At 40.3% G+C, this 17,124-nt stretch overlaps 1 protein-coding gene across 1 annotated transcript in view; it reads right to left on the reverse strand.

Moving 5' to 3' along the window:
- LOC122561665 (coiled-coil domain-containing protein 87) overlaps positions 1-17,124 on the reverse strand; it is a 75,119-nt gene that overhangs the window by 13,914 nt on the left and 44,081 nt on the right. Inside the window, exons 13-14 of the mRNA XM_087999298.1 lie at positions 16,227-16,363; positions 7,357-7,462 (exon numbers count right to left, since the gene is read on the reverse strand). Coding sequence (XP_087855424.1) covers positions 7,357-7,462; positions 16,227-16,363 — 243 coding nt within the window. The remainder of the gene's footprint in view (positions 1-7,356; positions 7,463-16,226; positions 16,364-17,124) is intronic.

The following is a 17,124-nucleotide window of genomic DNA, read 5'->3' on the forward strand; positions in this document are numbered from 1 at the left end:
TAAAATCTAAGATAAACAGTCCTTCAAATGGGAAGTCAAGGGTTTCATCCACAATCTGTTCATGGGCATCACTTGTGGCGGTCAGCTTCAGGGGTCTGTATCACTACAGTTCAGGGAGTGCACCTCAATGAATCCTGCAGGTCTGGTTTAAACAGTCTGGAGAGTTCAGCACAGGCCAGTCAGAGATCTGGCAGTTATCATTTGGGGCTGTCTGTGCAAGTCAGTGAGGTGAGCAAGCAATCATCAGTCCTGAGGGTGTGTCCAACAAAAGTCAAGGGAAGTTATTAGGGCCACTGCTGGGATAGAGAAGTGGGGAAACTGAATTCTGTGAATTGTGGGCGGCACGGTGGCACAGTGGTTAGCACTGCTGCCTCACAGCGCCAGAGACCAGGGTTCATTTCCCGCCTTAGGCGACTGACTGTGTGGAGTTTGCACGTTCTCCCCGTGTCTGCGTGGGTTTCCTCCGGGTGCTCCGGTTTCCTCCCACAGTCCAACGATGTGCAGGGTCAGGTGAATTGGCCATACTAAATTGCCCGTAGTGTTAGGTAAGGGGTAAATGTAGGGGTATGGGTGGGTTTCGCTTCGGCGGGTCGGTGTGGACTTGTTGGGCCGAAGGGCCTGTTTCCACACTGTAATGTAATGTAATCTAATCTAATGGAAGCAGCATCCCAAGATACAGATGGGACAATAATTGTGAAGATTTAAACTAGACTCCACGAATGAGGGTGAGCTGTGAGGAGAGATGATTAGCATTATGGTTGGTCTGATTAAACTGTAGGGCTGGAACTCAGGGGGTAATGTTCAGAGCTGGAGGTAAGTCAAAGTGGTGATGGACTCAACAGGGCGAACTAGAAACAAAAGAGATTTGGCGTGGGGTCTGTGATTACTGATATGAACCCATGACTCACTGTGACAAGTTCAACCTACATTGCTTTCCTTATTCATGCAATATGTGAATATGCAGTACACATGGAAAACGGCTACAATAACATGCAGTGGCGTCTTTTGAAAAATCTGTCTAAGCATTTACTTCTTGTAAATGATGAAGCCCTTCAAAAGTTAATTGCATTAATTAAGCACTTTCACCATAGTTGAAGTCATCTGCAATCAGAGCATCCTGCATTTGAAAAGGTTCAAGTCCTATCCGCTCCAGAAGTCATAGAGTCATAGAGATGTACAGCATGGAAACAGACCCCAGTCCAACTCGTCCATGCCGACCAGATATCCCAACCCAATCTAGTCCCACCTGCCAGCACCCAGCCCATATCCCTCCAAACCCTTCCTATTCATATACACATCCAATTGCAACATTTGTACCAGCCTCCACCACTTCCTCTGTCAGCTCATTCCATACACGTACCACCCTCTGCGTGAAAAAGTTGCCCCTTAGGTGTCTTTTATATCTTTGCCCTCTCACCCTAAACCTATACCCTCTAGTTCTGGACTCCCCGACCCCAGGGAAAAGACTTTGCCTATTTGCCCTATCCATGCCCCTCATAATTTTGTAAACCTCTATAAGCTCACCCCTTAGCCTCCGACGCTCCAGGGAAACCAGCCCCAGCCTATTCAGCCTCTCCCTATAGTTCAAATCCTCCAACCCTGGCAACATCCTTGTAAATCTTTTCTGAACACATTCAAGTTTCACAACATCTTTCCGATAGGAAGGAGACCAGAATTGCACGCAATATTCCAACTGTGGCTTAACCAATGTCCTGTACAGCCACAACATGACCTCCCAACTCCTGTACTCAATACTCTGACCAATAAAGGAAAGCATACCAAACACCTTCTTCACTAACCTATCTACCTGCGACTGCACTTTCAAGGAGCTATGAACCTGCACTCCAAGGTCTCTTTGTTCAGCAACACTCCCTCGGACCTTACCATTAAGTGTATAAGTCCTGCTCAGAATTGCTTTCCCAAAATGCAGCACCTCGCATATTTCCAAATTAAACTCCATTTGCCACTTCTCAGCCCATTGGCCCATCTGGTCCAGATCCTGTTGTAATCTTAGGTAACCCTCTGCGCTGTCCACTACACCTCCAATTTTGGTGTCATCTGCAAACTTACTAACTGTATCTCTTATGCTCGCATCCAAATCACTTATGTAAATGACAAAAAGTAGAGGACTCAGCACCGATCCTTGTGGCAATCCACTGGTCACAGGCCTCCAGTCTGAAAAACAACCCTCCACCCCCACCGTGTCTTCTACCTTTGAGCCAGTTCTGTAAACAAATGGCTAGTTCTCCCTGTATTCCATGAGATCAAACCTTACTAATCAGTCTCCCATGGGGAACCTTGTTGAACGCCTTACTGAAGTCCATATAGATCACATCTACCGCTCTGCCCTCATCAATCCTCTTTGTTACTTCTTCAAAACACTCAATCAAGTTTGTGAGACATGATTTCCCACACACAAAGCCATGTTGACTATCCCTAATCAATTCCCGACTCAGGCGACTGACTGTGTGGAGTTTGCACATTCTCCCCGTGTCTGCGTGGGTTTCCTCCGGGTGCTCCGGTTTCCTCCCACAGTCCAAAGATGTGCGGGTTAGGTGAATTGGCCATGCTAAATTGCCCGTAGTGTTAGGTTAAAGGGGTGGATGTAGGGGTATGGGTGGGTTGCGCTTCGGCGGGTCGGTGTGGACTTGTTGGGCCGAAGGGCCTGTTTCCACACTGTAAGTAATCTAAATCTAAATCAGTCCTTGCCTTTCCAAATACATGTACACCCTGATTGATTCGAATCTGTGTGTGAATTGCAGTTCCCAACTGTGAGAATTCTGATCACAAGCTATCTTGACCATGTCATTGGTCACTGCAGATTGAAGGTAGCCACTCTAATTTAACCATAAGTGACCTTAACAGTGGCAACTACTGACTATAATGCACAAAAATAGTGCAAGATCTCATAGGCTTCCCGGAGAATATCACCTTGAATTCGATGGAAGTGAGAGGCGAACCTAGCACCTGACAAGGACAGTTACAGCTGTACTCTACTCCAGCTCAAAGACAAGATACAATAGCTGGAAATGAAAAGAATAATCAATATAGTATCGAGTCTTGCATACTGGATTGGCAGGATGGTTGCAGTGAAAAAACCTGGAAAAATAAGATTATGCTTGGGTCCAAAAGATCTCAATAAAGCTTTGAAGAGATCTCACTATCCCATGTCAGCCATTGAAAAAATTGACTACAACTTGTCATAGCAAAGGTCTTCATTACCCACAATGCAAAGGATGGTTACTGGCAAGTGAAGCTGGATGAAAGCAGCAGTTTTCTCACTACATTCTGGATACCATTCAGAAGATACAGATGGTTATCAATGCATTCAGTATTTCCATTTCTCCAGAAGAGTATGAATGCAGGCAGCGGTTGTACTGGAATCTAAACCACTGTGGATGATCCGCTACTTTATGGATATCGAGCCACAATGAAATCAATATGTTGGCCTTCATAGTGCAAGGATTTGAGTACAGATAGCTTGCTGCAACTGTACAGGGTATTGATAAGACCACAACAGGGGTGTTGTGTGCAGTTTTGGTCTCCTTATCTGAGAAAGGATGTTCTGGCAATGGAGGGTATGCAAAGAAGTTTTGCCAGACTGATTCCTGGGGGACTGATGTACAGGAAGAGACTGGATTGATTAGGACTATATTCATTAGAGGTTAGAAAAACGAAGATCTCTTTGAAATCTATAAAATTCTAACAGGATTAGACAGAGTAGTAGGATTTTCGCTATCACCAGGGAGTCCAGAAGCAGGAATCACTGTCTATGGATAAGGGGCTGGTGTTTTAGGACAGAGTTGAGGAGGAATTTCTTCACCCGGTGAGCAATGAGCCTGTGGAATTCTCTGCCACAGGAAACTGTCGAGGTCAAAATGTTGAAACTTTCAAGAAAGATGTTAATTTAGTTTGTAGGACTGAAGGGATCAAGGGTATGGTTAGAAAGCAGGACAGGGTACTGAATTCAATGATCATATTGAATGGTGAAATTGGCTTGAAGGGCCAAATGGCCTACTCCTGCTCCTTTATTCTATGTTTCTATGAAAAAAACCCTGCAGATCAAGATCAGTGTCTGTTGCAGCTAATGTGAGAGCTTGTCAGATAACCTTGAAGCTGAACAAGAAGGCAATTGAAAGGTTTCAAGTCAAGTACATGCACTGGTCAGGCAACCTTGGCCAGCTGGGCTACTCACAATGATGGATTTATGAAAAGCCTTCAACAAATAAGGCATGCTGGGAAATTGAGACAAGCCTTGACCAAAGTGGCTGTGCTAATAAACATGCTGCAGAATACAGACAGGCTGCAGCAACCGACAGACAGTATGTAATTGACCCAACAGCTGCAGACAATACAATATTCACTTGAGTTTGGAATTGAATATAATCGACCAGTATGCCATCCGCAGACAATTGGAAACATTGAGTTGTTTACCAGACACGAATGGGCACCTTAGACTCTTATTTGGAGAGGGCTACCTGACATATGTGCAACCAACACCTCCAGGAATGGATGCCTAAGGACCATCCTGCCATCAACATGTCAATGCCTAGTTGGGTCTGATTGATCAGGGTGACCGAGCCCTGATTGATCTATTGGTGGACAATGAGGACCCTCCCAAAATGATGCAAAGATGTCTAAGTATAAGAATAGTCGCAACACCACCCTCAGGAGCAGTAACTTGAGACCAACCACTGTGAAGTGAAGACACCCTGGAACCTCCCGAAGAAGACAACCAGATGATCATCACCAGGTGGATCAAGGCCAAGATCTAGTGTGGTGGTGTATGATCATCCAGAGTTAAGTTAAAGCACAAGATAATTGATTAGATTGATGGTGTAAATTGTTAGTTTATAGTGTATATTGTTGTTATAGTACAGGTAGACATTCTTTATCCAAAATCACAAAATCCGAAATCTGAAGTTTTTTTTCTGAAGTTTTTTTCTCATTAACAAGGTTGTTTGGTGTGCAAACAGTTAACTCAACTCCACACCTACTCGACCCACTTCACTCAGATGTGACGTAGCGACGTGACCCAGCACTAGCAGGCATCAATTTTGTCTCAGTGCTTGTAGTAATCAAAAGTGGGTCTGCTGTCCGGTAATTTTTAAAACATTTTACTATGAAATTATCATTTAATCCTTTATCGGAAAAATTCCAAAATCCGAAAGATAGCTGGTCCTGAGGGTTTCAGATAAGGATTGTCTACCTGTATTAATTGTAGTAAATAAATAAATATTAGCATTTTTTACTATTATTGAGAGTCTACTTGCAGATATGTGTTATCACACTGAGTGGCAGGCACAACACAACTGACAGAAAAAGGGCTTCACCCAGATCTAAACAAGCCGAGTGCTGTGGCAGATGTGACAACCAAAGTCTGTGAAAGCAGTGCAAGAGATGCATGAACCATTGGCGCATGAACTATTTAGCCAAGTTCTTCTCAAAATTGTCATCAGAACATAAATGTCTGTACAAGTTCAAGGCTAAGGCTCGGGAGCAGAATGAGAAACAGCTTCCTCTAGAATCAAGCAATGAGGTGACAATAAAACTAAGGTACATGCCAATGTTTAAGTCACATTGTCGTGTGATACCAGAGACCAAATATGGAGAAGCCCTAATACAGGAAAGACAACTAATTGTACCTTCAACCAGGGCATTAACACAGACTGATGCCACACTTAGGTTTAGAATGAATGCTTGGATATGGTCTTTAATTGTGAACATTTTAATCAATATCTATTTAGGAGAGACAAAATGACAGTGGAGTCTGAACACTTCAAAGTACCTTCCTCCACTTTTATCTGCTGCAAAGTTTATGCAAAGAATGTTACTTTGTTTGCAGAGATACTATCTGGATATGAAATACAAACAAGGAATGTAGTTATACATTTCAATATGCAGTTGAGAACAGCGCTCCCTATGAAGACATCTGAGGATGCTAAGACAGTGTATGAAATATTCCACATTCAGCAAGAAGCAAAAGGTTGAAATGCTCTAGATGTCATTAACCCAGCAGACATAATGAATTTGACAGAAAAGGTTATTGCTTAAATCAAGCAAATTATATAACTTCCCAAGTGCTACAGGAAACAATGCTGAAAGGATGTCCTCAAAGCATAAAGAACACTTCTGTTACTATATGTGAGCGTTGGGCATACACAAGTGGGTAATAGAGTCATTATCCTGAAAAAGGTGATAAAAGAGATGCTGATACCTATCAATGTAAGCCATCATGGAAATGAGTTTAATCGGAGAAAGGCAAGAGAAGTGTTCTATTAATACGTAATATTTTGCTATTTACACCTACTTCTTAGTAAGTAGGTTTTGCATAGTGAAAAATTAATTCACACAAAAACGTTGAGCATTACCGTAAAGCTTTGAATTGGCAAAGACCTTACATGGTATAACTCAGCTGCTTCAGCCTGAACTGATTTTAAAGAAAAGTGGAATCTTACTTTGCTTCATTCCAATGTCAGATGAAAATTCATCTCCAAACTCAATAGATTTACTCTAAACCCGCATCATTGTTCCAATGAAGGACCTTAGATCTAAATACAAGCTTGTACATAAAAACAGGATTAAAAATTAGAAACTGAAATTAAATGTTTACCATATTTAAATATATTTTAGTTGAATAAATGATAATATTAAAATATCAAGGTTAAGTAAGTGAGTTTGGACATTAAATCTGGGACAAAAACATTTCTATTTTCCTTTGTTTATAATGCATGCATTGACTTGGTTGAAATAAATCTTTGTTTATCCAAAGTGTTTCAGGAAAATGAAATAATTTGGATGAAAGAATAGTCTGTTGTATGCAGGAGCCATCACATTGCAAAAGGACCAAAGTCAGAGATCGAAAGATAACAATACAGCCAATATTTTCCAATTAGTGCTTATATCCAATGAGGCTCTCGATCGAGGATGTAGCTCTATAGGGTTTATTCTCTAAAGTATTGTGGCATTGAAGTAAAAACAGAATACATATTAAAACATCGGTCAAAAATTGAAATTCATCACATTTGGGATTGGTTAGAGTTGTCATTAGTCCTTAATTAATGTTTACTGACATAGTTAAAGAAAAGAGATTTATCAGGGTCATCAGAACACTGAGAGAAGTCACAGAAAGAGAACAATCCTACTCTTTCAGTTATCTCACGTACTTAGCTGTATTTCTGGCACAAACAAAGCACTGTGAACTGCCTTGTTTGCTTTCTTTTCATGTAATGAATAAATCACAAATAAAAGATCAGGCTATTTTCTATTTAATTCTGTAGTAATGGATTCTTACAAAAAGGAGTATATTCACTCAGAGCTGTCAAAAGAAGCAGAGTCAATAATTCAATAACATACCTGTATAGAAATGTAATTTAGATAATCTGACACTGAAACAGCATTTCTGGATTCATTCATAAATTTAGGTACAGCACTTTCAGCTTCCTGCTTTATTAATAAATACCTGTAATACATTCAAAGAGATGATATAAGTAAACATGTCAAGTGCTTGACTCTCCTCAAATGTTAATTCAAAGTGGCTGCAACTCTTCATTTTTGTTACTTATAGCTACAGTTTTAGATCATTGAATTGTCCTGAAATACACACAGCATCTTAGATACATTCACAGTAATACTTATTTTAGGTAAGATCCCAAGCACTTGATGCACTGACTGAAACTTTAGAATGCAAACATAGTAATTTCAGACTTAGAAGTAACGAGAGAGACAGCTTGTACTAATTCAAACGGGCCCTAAATCACATTGTTATTTTCTGTTCTTTCAAGTAGAATTTGAACATCATTTGCTCTGATTGGCACATGTTGAACATGTGTGTCAGTTGTGGGTGCAAAAGGGTTGTTCCATCCATGGGAGATAATGATCAGAGCCAGATCCTACATGTTGAATAACTTTGCTTTGCAAAGGTACACTATCATAGTGTTCCAGAGAGTAGGAAGCCCCAAATAATTAAATAGGAATCTTAATACGAACCATCCTACAATCTGTTGTTCGACACACTTTCTGTTCATTGTGTTAGTAGTCCTACCTTTCCATGTCTTCCACAACTATCTTTTTACTGATAGTGCCTTAAATCTATCAAACAACTTGTGACAATCACAAGCCTACCCTCAGATACCTGAGTCAGAAATCTCTGCAGAGCTGTCCTACTTTGCTAAAGTAGCGTCAATGGAAGGGCAGCAGAAACACCATCTGCATGAAACATGGAATGCAGCCTCAGGATAAAGGAATATTATTCAGGACTGAGATAGGGAGAAATCATTCAGAGAGGTTGTGAATCTTTGGAATTCAGGACTAAAGTAGATTGTAGATGTTCATCATTGGGTATATTCAAGGCTAGGATCAATGGAGGTTGGATCTTTTGGAAATTCAAGGCACACAGTGAACAAGTGAAGTTGAGACTGAAAGTGGACTTCAACCATGATTGTAATCAATGGTAGATCTGGCTCACAAAGTTGAGTGCTCTACTCCTGCTCCTATCTCCAATGCTTGAAGATGCTGCAGACCTCTTGTAGCAGCAGCAATTTTCAACTGAGAAACTGTCAAGTTCCCAATCACAAGAGGCCTGGAACTCACAGAGTTTGTGCAATCATCTTTTTCTGAAAAACAGACAAGCGTCAGCAAACTAAGCAGGCAAATTCTCTTCATACAATATCCTAATTTCAGTGTTTTGATCTGTCAGAAAATCTGGGCTTTAGAATCATGAAAATTATAGTATATTATACCTGTACCCCTACTAGTTCTTCAACTGTAGATACTCCCAATCCCATTTCCAACGATGTTATATTCTGTCTACTTAAATACATCATCAGGTGTTTTTTGAATTATGGTATATAGCATTTGCTTCAATGGTCAGGTGGAATAAATAATTTCAAAGTGTGCTATGCTTCTGATGATGATTGCTGCTGAAAATGTGTTGCTGGAAAAGTGCAGCAGGTCAGGCAGCATCCAAGGAACAGGAGAATCGACGTTTCGGGCATAAGCCCTTCTTCAGGAATGAGGAAAGTGTGTCCAGCAGGCTAAGATAAAAGGTAGGGAGGAGGGACTTGGGGGAGGGGCGTTGGAAATGCAATAGGTGGAAGGAGATCAAGGTGAGGGTGATAGGCCGGAGTGGAGTGGGGGCGGAGAGGTCAGGAAGAAGATTGCAGGTTAGGAAGGCGGTGCTGAGTTCGAGGGATTTGACTGAGACAAGGTGGGGGGAGGGGAAATGAGGAAACTGGAGAAATCTGAGTTCATCCCTTGTGGTTGGAGGGTTCCTAGGCGGAAGATGAGGCGCTCTTCCTCCAACCGTCGTGTTGCTATGGTCTGGTGATGGAGGAGTCCAAGGACCTGCATGTCCTTGGTGGAGTGGGAAGGGGAGTTGAAGTGTTGAGCCACGGAGTGGTTGGGTTGGTTGGTCCGGATGTCCCAGAGGTGTTCTCTGAACCGTTCCGTAAGTATTCCCAGAGGTGTTCTCTGAACCGTTCCGCAAGTATTCCTAGAGGTGTTCTCTGAACCTTTCCACAAATATTCCCAGAGGTGTTCTCAACTCCCCCTCCCACTCCACCAAGGACATGCAGGTCCTTGGACTCCTCCAGATACTAACAGATAGCTAACAGATACTGCCTCAGGCAAAAGGCTTTCAAGTTTTTAAAAAACTTGTACAATGAAAGGGGAATGGCCAGTTCTCCCAGCTCAGTTTCTGTCTGGTTTGGTTTGGTTTTAGCAAGCCATCAGTTGTGAAGCTGCTTGACCCAAAGAAGCAATTCATGCTGATCCTCCCTCTGTCTGACATCTCTCCTGTAAGACCCTGTGTTGGACTTTTCCCTTTTTTGCCAAGGGGTGTTTATAGGGGTTGTTGCAAGTATTTGGAACAGCATCATTAAGTTGGGATAATCTGTTGGGTTTTTGGATAGGTTAAGCTGTTCTGTATTCTGTTTTCTTTTGTTCGTGTTTCATTTGGTAATCTTGTAAATAAATTCAGTTTTGTTTAAAACTAAGTTGTTGGGCCAGGTGCATCACTCCTGGAATATCCACACTGAACCTGCTTAAAACAAATAGCAAAGTTAGGGTATGGAATACTTTCTTTGAGAGCGTCTGGTCTGGTCCATAATACAGCAGAATGAATGTTATACACAAAATACCCTGTAAGGACTGCAACAAACGTTACATTGGACAAACAGGCAGGAAACTAGCCACCAGCATACATGAGCACCAACTGGCCACCAAAAGACGTGACCAACTACCACTTGGTATCCATACACACAGATAAAGAGGGACACTAGTTCGACTGGGACAATACATGCATCCTAGGACAGACTAAATAAAAGATATGTGCAGGAATTCATAGAGGCCAGACATTCAAACCGGAACCCATTTACCAACCTCTCAGAAACAGAACCAGAAATGATATCACCTACCACAACAAACCAAGCAAGTGAAACAGAACACCAATGCTTCACTGGAGGCTCACAGATGACATTACCTAGCATTGTGATGAAACATCTGAGAACAAACTCACCAGCTCAGCAAGCAAACATACAACCTGACTCAATATACATGGAATAGTGACATTCCAAAAAGATAAAGAAGTTTCAAGCAAGGACACATCATGTGTGGTTAACTTAAAAGGTTAAAACTAGTATTAACCTTAAAGAAAAAGAATATAGTTATACAAAAGTGGATGGCAGGTCAGAAGCCCCACAAAACCTGCAAACGAGGAATAAACAATGATCCATCAGGTAGTGGTGCCACTGACGTACTATAGGGAAATACGGCAGTTAACATGCAAAATTCCAATCACTAAATCCCTAGCTTGCATCTGCCAGTACTTCGACTGGCCAAAGCTCCACATGGATGAAGTAAAGATTTGAAGAACTTTACACACATGCCAGGTAAACCCCAACCCATATTAAAGCCTTGAACCAATGACTCCCATATCACACTGCTATGAATATCCGCATGATTGGGACAAAGGCTTTCTCCTATTCACCATCAGGAATCCCAATAATTCCACAGGTTTTGTTCAATCTGAATCAGTTAATGGGCCCCACGTACAAGGGCCTCTGAAACTATTCAACAAGAGATTTTTAGAAGAGAAGGAGGAAGTCACCATGTTAGACTATGTAGTGGAGTTCTCAAAGTAACTCTTGTGAGCCTGTGAAATGGCTCAAAAACACGAAAAACTTCCAAATAGTGATTGAAACAAAAAACAGACAAACACGCTAGGATCTGAACCTTTCAACCAGGAATTCATGTGTTTATGCTCCTACTAACACTAGGTTCAGTAGCCCATACAGAGTAGCCAAGAAGCTTGGGAAGTGAATTAACTCACCAAAACCCAGATTGAGGAAAAAAGCAAAAAAGCAAAAGCTAAAACAATACCATTGCTGAAAAGGAAACAAGCAGATAATCGACCTAGAAGACAAGGGTCACAGCAGGAATAAATTAGAGGGAAATGTGAGTGAGGGTCTCACCAATATAAAAGTATTAGTAAACTTAGACTTCTTATTCATCCAAGTAGGTGCAGAATGGAAATTTAACAGGGCTGTTCACTGCTCTCAAGAATTTTTACAGAGAGAAGGCAGACTGCACTATCCCAACTCTACCCAATGTGGGTGTGGGAGAGGCCTCTCCAATAAGGCAATATCCCTATTATAGACCAAGAAAACCTGACCCAAATAACATATCAAGGGCATATAGTCAGTCAAGGAGGAGTACTGTCTAGTGCCGCAAAAGTTGGAAGCAGTAGTACAGTTTCCCATTCCCTTAATAAAACGGGAAATCGTGTGTTTCTTGGGGGCGTGTCAGTTCTACCAAAGGTTTGCTCCACTGCGCTGCTGACAAATCTATTATAGAAAAGCAGCAAGGATAGTATGGACTGAGAAACGTCAAACTGCTTTTGCAAAACTGAAGGTCACATTCACATTGGAGCTTTGGCTTGCAGCTCCAACCTTTAAACAAGCATTGAAAGTAACCATTGACGCTTGCAACATTGATGAATGTTCCCCTTCAGGAAGATGTATCTTCAAAAGAAAGACCATTCTGGAACTACTCCATTGTAGACAAGGAAACTGTAGATTTATTACTAGCTCTGAAACACTTCAAGATAATGTTCCAAGTGGGTAGTGAGAGAACAAAGCCTATAATGACCACAGCTTTTGTGGAAAGATTTCAAGACCTAGAAGGCCAAGTTAATCTTGTTTTATTAATTTTTAATTCTTTCCTTCAACAATGTCACCTGAAAATTAACAACATTATAAGGAAATCAATTCTGATTGCAGACAACTTGTCCAGAATCTAGAGACCCAGTTGGAACTGAAGAGGAATTGACCAAGGCTAAGAGAATGAATGTGTGTTTGAAAGTGTGTTTATTGTTTTATATATTCATCTCTTTTTCACTCTTTGTAATTAAATGGAAATGAATCTCATTTAATTTTTCTGGCACGAGAAGTGAGTTGATAATGGGTCAGAATCTCTAAATATGATGGACGTTTTAGTCCCTAATTCTAAAATGTGTTTTTTTAAAAAACAGGACTACTACACAAATTAGATTTAGATATATTGTAACATATATAAAAGTACAGTGAAAAGTACTTTTTCGTGCACTATACACAAAATGTCACAATGCTCTGGTCTCATCTTGAAGCATTGAATATAATGCAAGATTTTACAGCAGTAGAGTTCATTTTATTCTCTTCTTCTTGATAATCACAGGTGCAAAAGAAAATTCTGTGTGGGACATATGGGAAACACCAAAGAAAACTTTAAATAGATTGGACAGTGAACTCTTGTGACCACAAAGGTAACAAGGGACGGATGAACCCGTACTCAACAGCAAGTCACCCCCTACAGGTTATGTCCGAAACAGGAGTTATGTTTTGATTTTTGCCTTAAAGAATACATAAGGAGTGGGATTAAGAAGCCAGTTCCCACTCTACAGAAGTGTGCTAGTGGACTTGAAAATTCACACACGTACCATTCTGTGTTCAAGCATTAGCATGCTGTGAAAGTCACAATTGAATCAATACTCCTCACCAGCCATGAAGTGTAGGTAAAGACCCTGTTTCATTCTGAGTGCTAAAGGTCAGCTAGCCAGCAGGACAACAAAAGGAAGACTTTCTCACTCTAAGTGCTGCAAATTATTTAACAACGGAATCTGGGCAAAGGAACTTCAGACAGCCAACAAAACCAAAAAACCAACGTCAACACTGCTAGTAACCTCCACTGTTACGGTTCCCAATGGCCAACTGTCTGATCCTTGTGGACAATTCAGAGACTCATTTTTAAAAAACTTTTATTCTTTTGAACTCACCTCTTTTTCTAATGTGTGAGTCTATGTAGCATTATTAATTCTCCATGCATTTAATGATTAATAAACTGATCTTTTTAATTGAGTCAAGAAAGCCAATTCAACTGGATTCTTTTAAATCGTAAGTTAATTTGGGCCTGAGAGACAGGTGTCCATAAAGGAGGTGACCTTGATGAAGTAATCTTGTTGCAACTGACTGAGGAGGTGAGTGAATAAAGAGGCACCAGTACATCCATCCTCACTCAAAAACTTAACAGTTCACGGCATCTTATCTGGAATTGGAGAACCTTGCCAAGGGTCTGATCAAAACATGCATTGGTTTCAAATTTTCCAAAATTTCTAGGTACGGGAAGGATTGCATTAAAACTAAAATTGCTGAAAGTAGCAAATATAACTTGTTTATTCAAGTTATATTGCAAGTATTAATCTACAAAACATAGTTTAAATGGTTTCCACTGTATTTATACTTTTCTTAAATGAGGACACCAATAGTATGCACAATACTCCAGATGTAGTATTATCAGTGTTCTGTATGACAGAAGCATAACTTTCTTCTATCCAGAGAAACAGAAAGAAGAAAACTACAGGACAGTTAGCTTAATATTTGTCATAGGGAAAATGTTAGGAATGCTTAGAGAAGTTTAAGGTAATCAGGCAGAGTCAACATAATTTTCTGTAAGGGAAATCATGTTTAACTAATTAACTGCATGTCTTTGAGCAAGTGACATGCTGTAGATAAAGGAGAAGCAGTGGATATTGTGAACTTAGATTTCCAAAGGCATTTGGCAAAATGCCAGTTTAAAGGTGATTATGAAAATTAAAAGCTCATGCTATATGGGGTAACCTATTGGAATGGATAGAAGATTGGCTAGATGACAAGAAACAGAAAATAGGCATAAATGGATAATTTTCTATTTGGCAAGATGTAGTGAGTAGCATGTCAGAGGAATCAATGCTGGTGTTTCCACTTCTTACAAATTTTTAGAAATAGGTTGGACAAAGGAACAAAAATCATGGTTACTAAAGTTGTTGGTGAAAGATAGGTAAGTAGTTAAATTTTGAAGAAGACATATAAGAAAGTTACAAAGGTTTGGTCAATGGACTGTAATTAGGGATAACGTGAAATTGTTAATTTCAGCAATTAGAGTGAAAAAAATGGGCATTTTATCTCAACAGTGAGTGCATGAACATGGATCTGGGTATACATTTCCATGTTTGCAAATTACCTGTACACTAGTACAGCAAATAGTTAGGTAAGCTAACGGAATGTTTTATTTATTACTTGAGGAAATGAAAACAAAAGCAGGGAAGTTATGCTTCTGTCATACGAACACTAGTAATACCACATCTGGAGTACGGTGCATAGTACTGGTCTCCTCATTTAAGAAAATATACAATGGAAACTATTTAGACCATGCTTTATAGACTAATACTTGCAATGGAAGGTTTGTCTTTGGAAGAAACTGCACTTTATTGCATATAGTTCTGGTCTCCATACCATGTATTGCATATAGTTATGGTCACCACACTATCAGAAGGATGTGGATGCTTTGGAAAGGGTACAGAAAGGTTTACCAGGATGATGTCTGGAATGTGGGATTTTAGGTATAAGAAAAGACTGGGTTCATTTTCACTGAAACACAGGAGACTGATGGGCAACCTGATAGAAGTTTGCAAGATTATGAATGGGATGGATAGAATGGGAAGTATGCAGCTTTTTCCCAGGGTGGATGGCTTAATTACTAGGGGATACGTGGGGGGGGGGGGCAGTTGTTTAAAAGAGATGTGCGAGGCAAGATTTTCACACAAAGGGTGATTGCCTGGAATGTGCTGCCAGAAGAGGTAGTAGGAGCAGACACAATAGCAGCATTCAAGAGGCACCTGAACAAATACATGAATAGGAAGGGCTTAAAGGGATACGGAGCCTGTAAGTGAAGACAGTTTTAGAATGGAAGGGCAAAATGTGTCAGTGTAGGCTTGGAGGGCTGAAGGGCCTGGTCCTGCACTGTATTGTTCTCTGTTCTTTGAAAGACATTCTAACAAGGGATTTTAAAAAAGTTCAAGATAATCGGGTAACAAGGAAACTTTGGAGAGGCTAGACTTGGATACTTATATTTTCTGGAGTTCAGAAGAGAATAAAGTGACTTGACTGAATCATGCTGAGAGGTATTGACTGGTTGGATGTGATAAGAATGTTTCCTCTTGAGGGAGGATTTAGCTCTAGGGTTACTGTTCAAAAATCCATTGTCATCCATTTCAGAGAGAGGTGAGAAGAAATTTTTCTGAGAAAAGGCCATGTTCTTTGAGGGAGAAAGTCTTTGAATAATTTTAAAGCAAAGATAGTTATATTTTTGACACAAAAAAACCCAAAAGAATTCTAGATGCTGGAAATATAAAAAAAAATAGAAAATGTTAGAAATTCTCAGCAGGTCTGGCAACATTAATGGAGAGAAATCAGAGTTAACGTTTCAGGTCCAGTGAGGGTTCTGAAGAAGGGCCATTGGACATGAAGTGTTAACTTTGATTTCTCTTCACAGATGCCACCAGACCTACTAAGATTTTCCAGCAATTTCTGTTTTTGTTCCAGGTATATTCTTGTTAAACGAGGAGATGAAAGGTTATCGGTGCTAGGTGGGTATATGGAGAAATTAGATCAGCAATGATCTTATTGAATGGTAGAGCAGACTCAAGGGCCTAGTGACCTACATTTGCTCCTATTCATATGTCATATGTGTAGAAATATAGAGATAAAAAATGATACTATTTCAAGCGGATTCATGGATAGTAAATTCAAATTATTTTCCTTTGAAAAAATTTCTCCTGCAGTTTCCTAACACTGCAACATTAACACATTCATAATGACTTTTCAAGCCTGTACCACTGAGTTTCAAAGCAAACTGAAATGACACCCAAATACTACCTTTCAGTCCCAAATTTAGGTTTCAATAATTTCAGTTCAGGATTAATGGCACGCTCCTCTTTGTTCTTGGACAAAATGTAGGATGCAAAACACTTGGAAGGGTGTACATCCACCGCTGGAGAAGTTACCATTGGATCCTAAAGAACAGAATGAAAACATGTCCTGTGATAAGTACCTTCGTACATTTGGATCCATTTTGGATCCATTTTGTAATACTGATTCACTCAAGTCCTTTAACTTTGAGATTACTACCAGTGAATTTCCAAAGCATAACTCTTCCAAGGCAAGCCAAATTTAGAAGTACAGATGTTCACGAAAATTGATTCCCTGCAAGGTCTGCTAAATTAAAACTTTATGGCAGCTGGTATTAGTGAGCCACAGCGTACTTCCATGTGGCTGCGGCTCACTAATACTAGCTGCCATAAAATTTAAATTTAGCAGATCCTCCAGGGAATCAATTTTCGTGAACATAGCCGACATGGAAGTACACTGGCAAAAAAATCAAGGAAAACCCAAATTTCACGACCACAGAGGCATGTCTTTAGAGCAAATTGTGAACTACAAGTTTTGAATACACTTATTTAGCCCTCTTTCAGTTTTTTTGAGTGCACCAATTTAAAAAGAGCTAACACCTAAATGTTTTAAAAAAGATTAGATTAGATTAGATTACTTACAGTGTGGAAACAGGCCCTTCGGCCGAACAAGTCCACACCGACTCGCCGAAGCGCAACCCACCCATACCCCTGCATTTACCCCTTACCGAACACTATGGGCAATTTAGCATGGCCAATTCACCTAATCTGCACATTTTTGGACTGTGGGAGGAAACCAGAGCACCCTGTTGGTTAAGATAAAGGTTGGTTTAATATACAACTATTGCTAAGTTGAAAAGTAAACA

This window comes from Chiloscyllium plagiosum, unplaced genomic scaffold (genome assembly GCF_037043375.1).
Source record: "Chiloscyllium plagiosum isolate Xiang-an unplaced genomic scaffold, Cpla_swu_hap1 HiC_scaffold_23, whole genome shotgun sequence".
NCBI lineage: Eukaryota > Metazoa > Chordata > Chondrichthyes > Orectolobiformes > Hemiscylliidae > Chiloscyllium > Chiloscyllium plagiosum.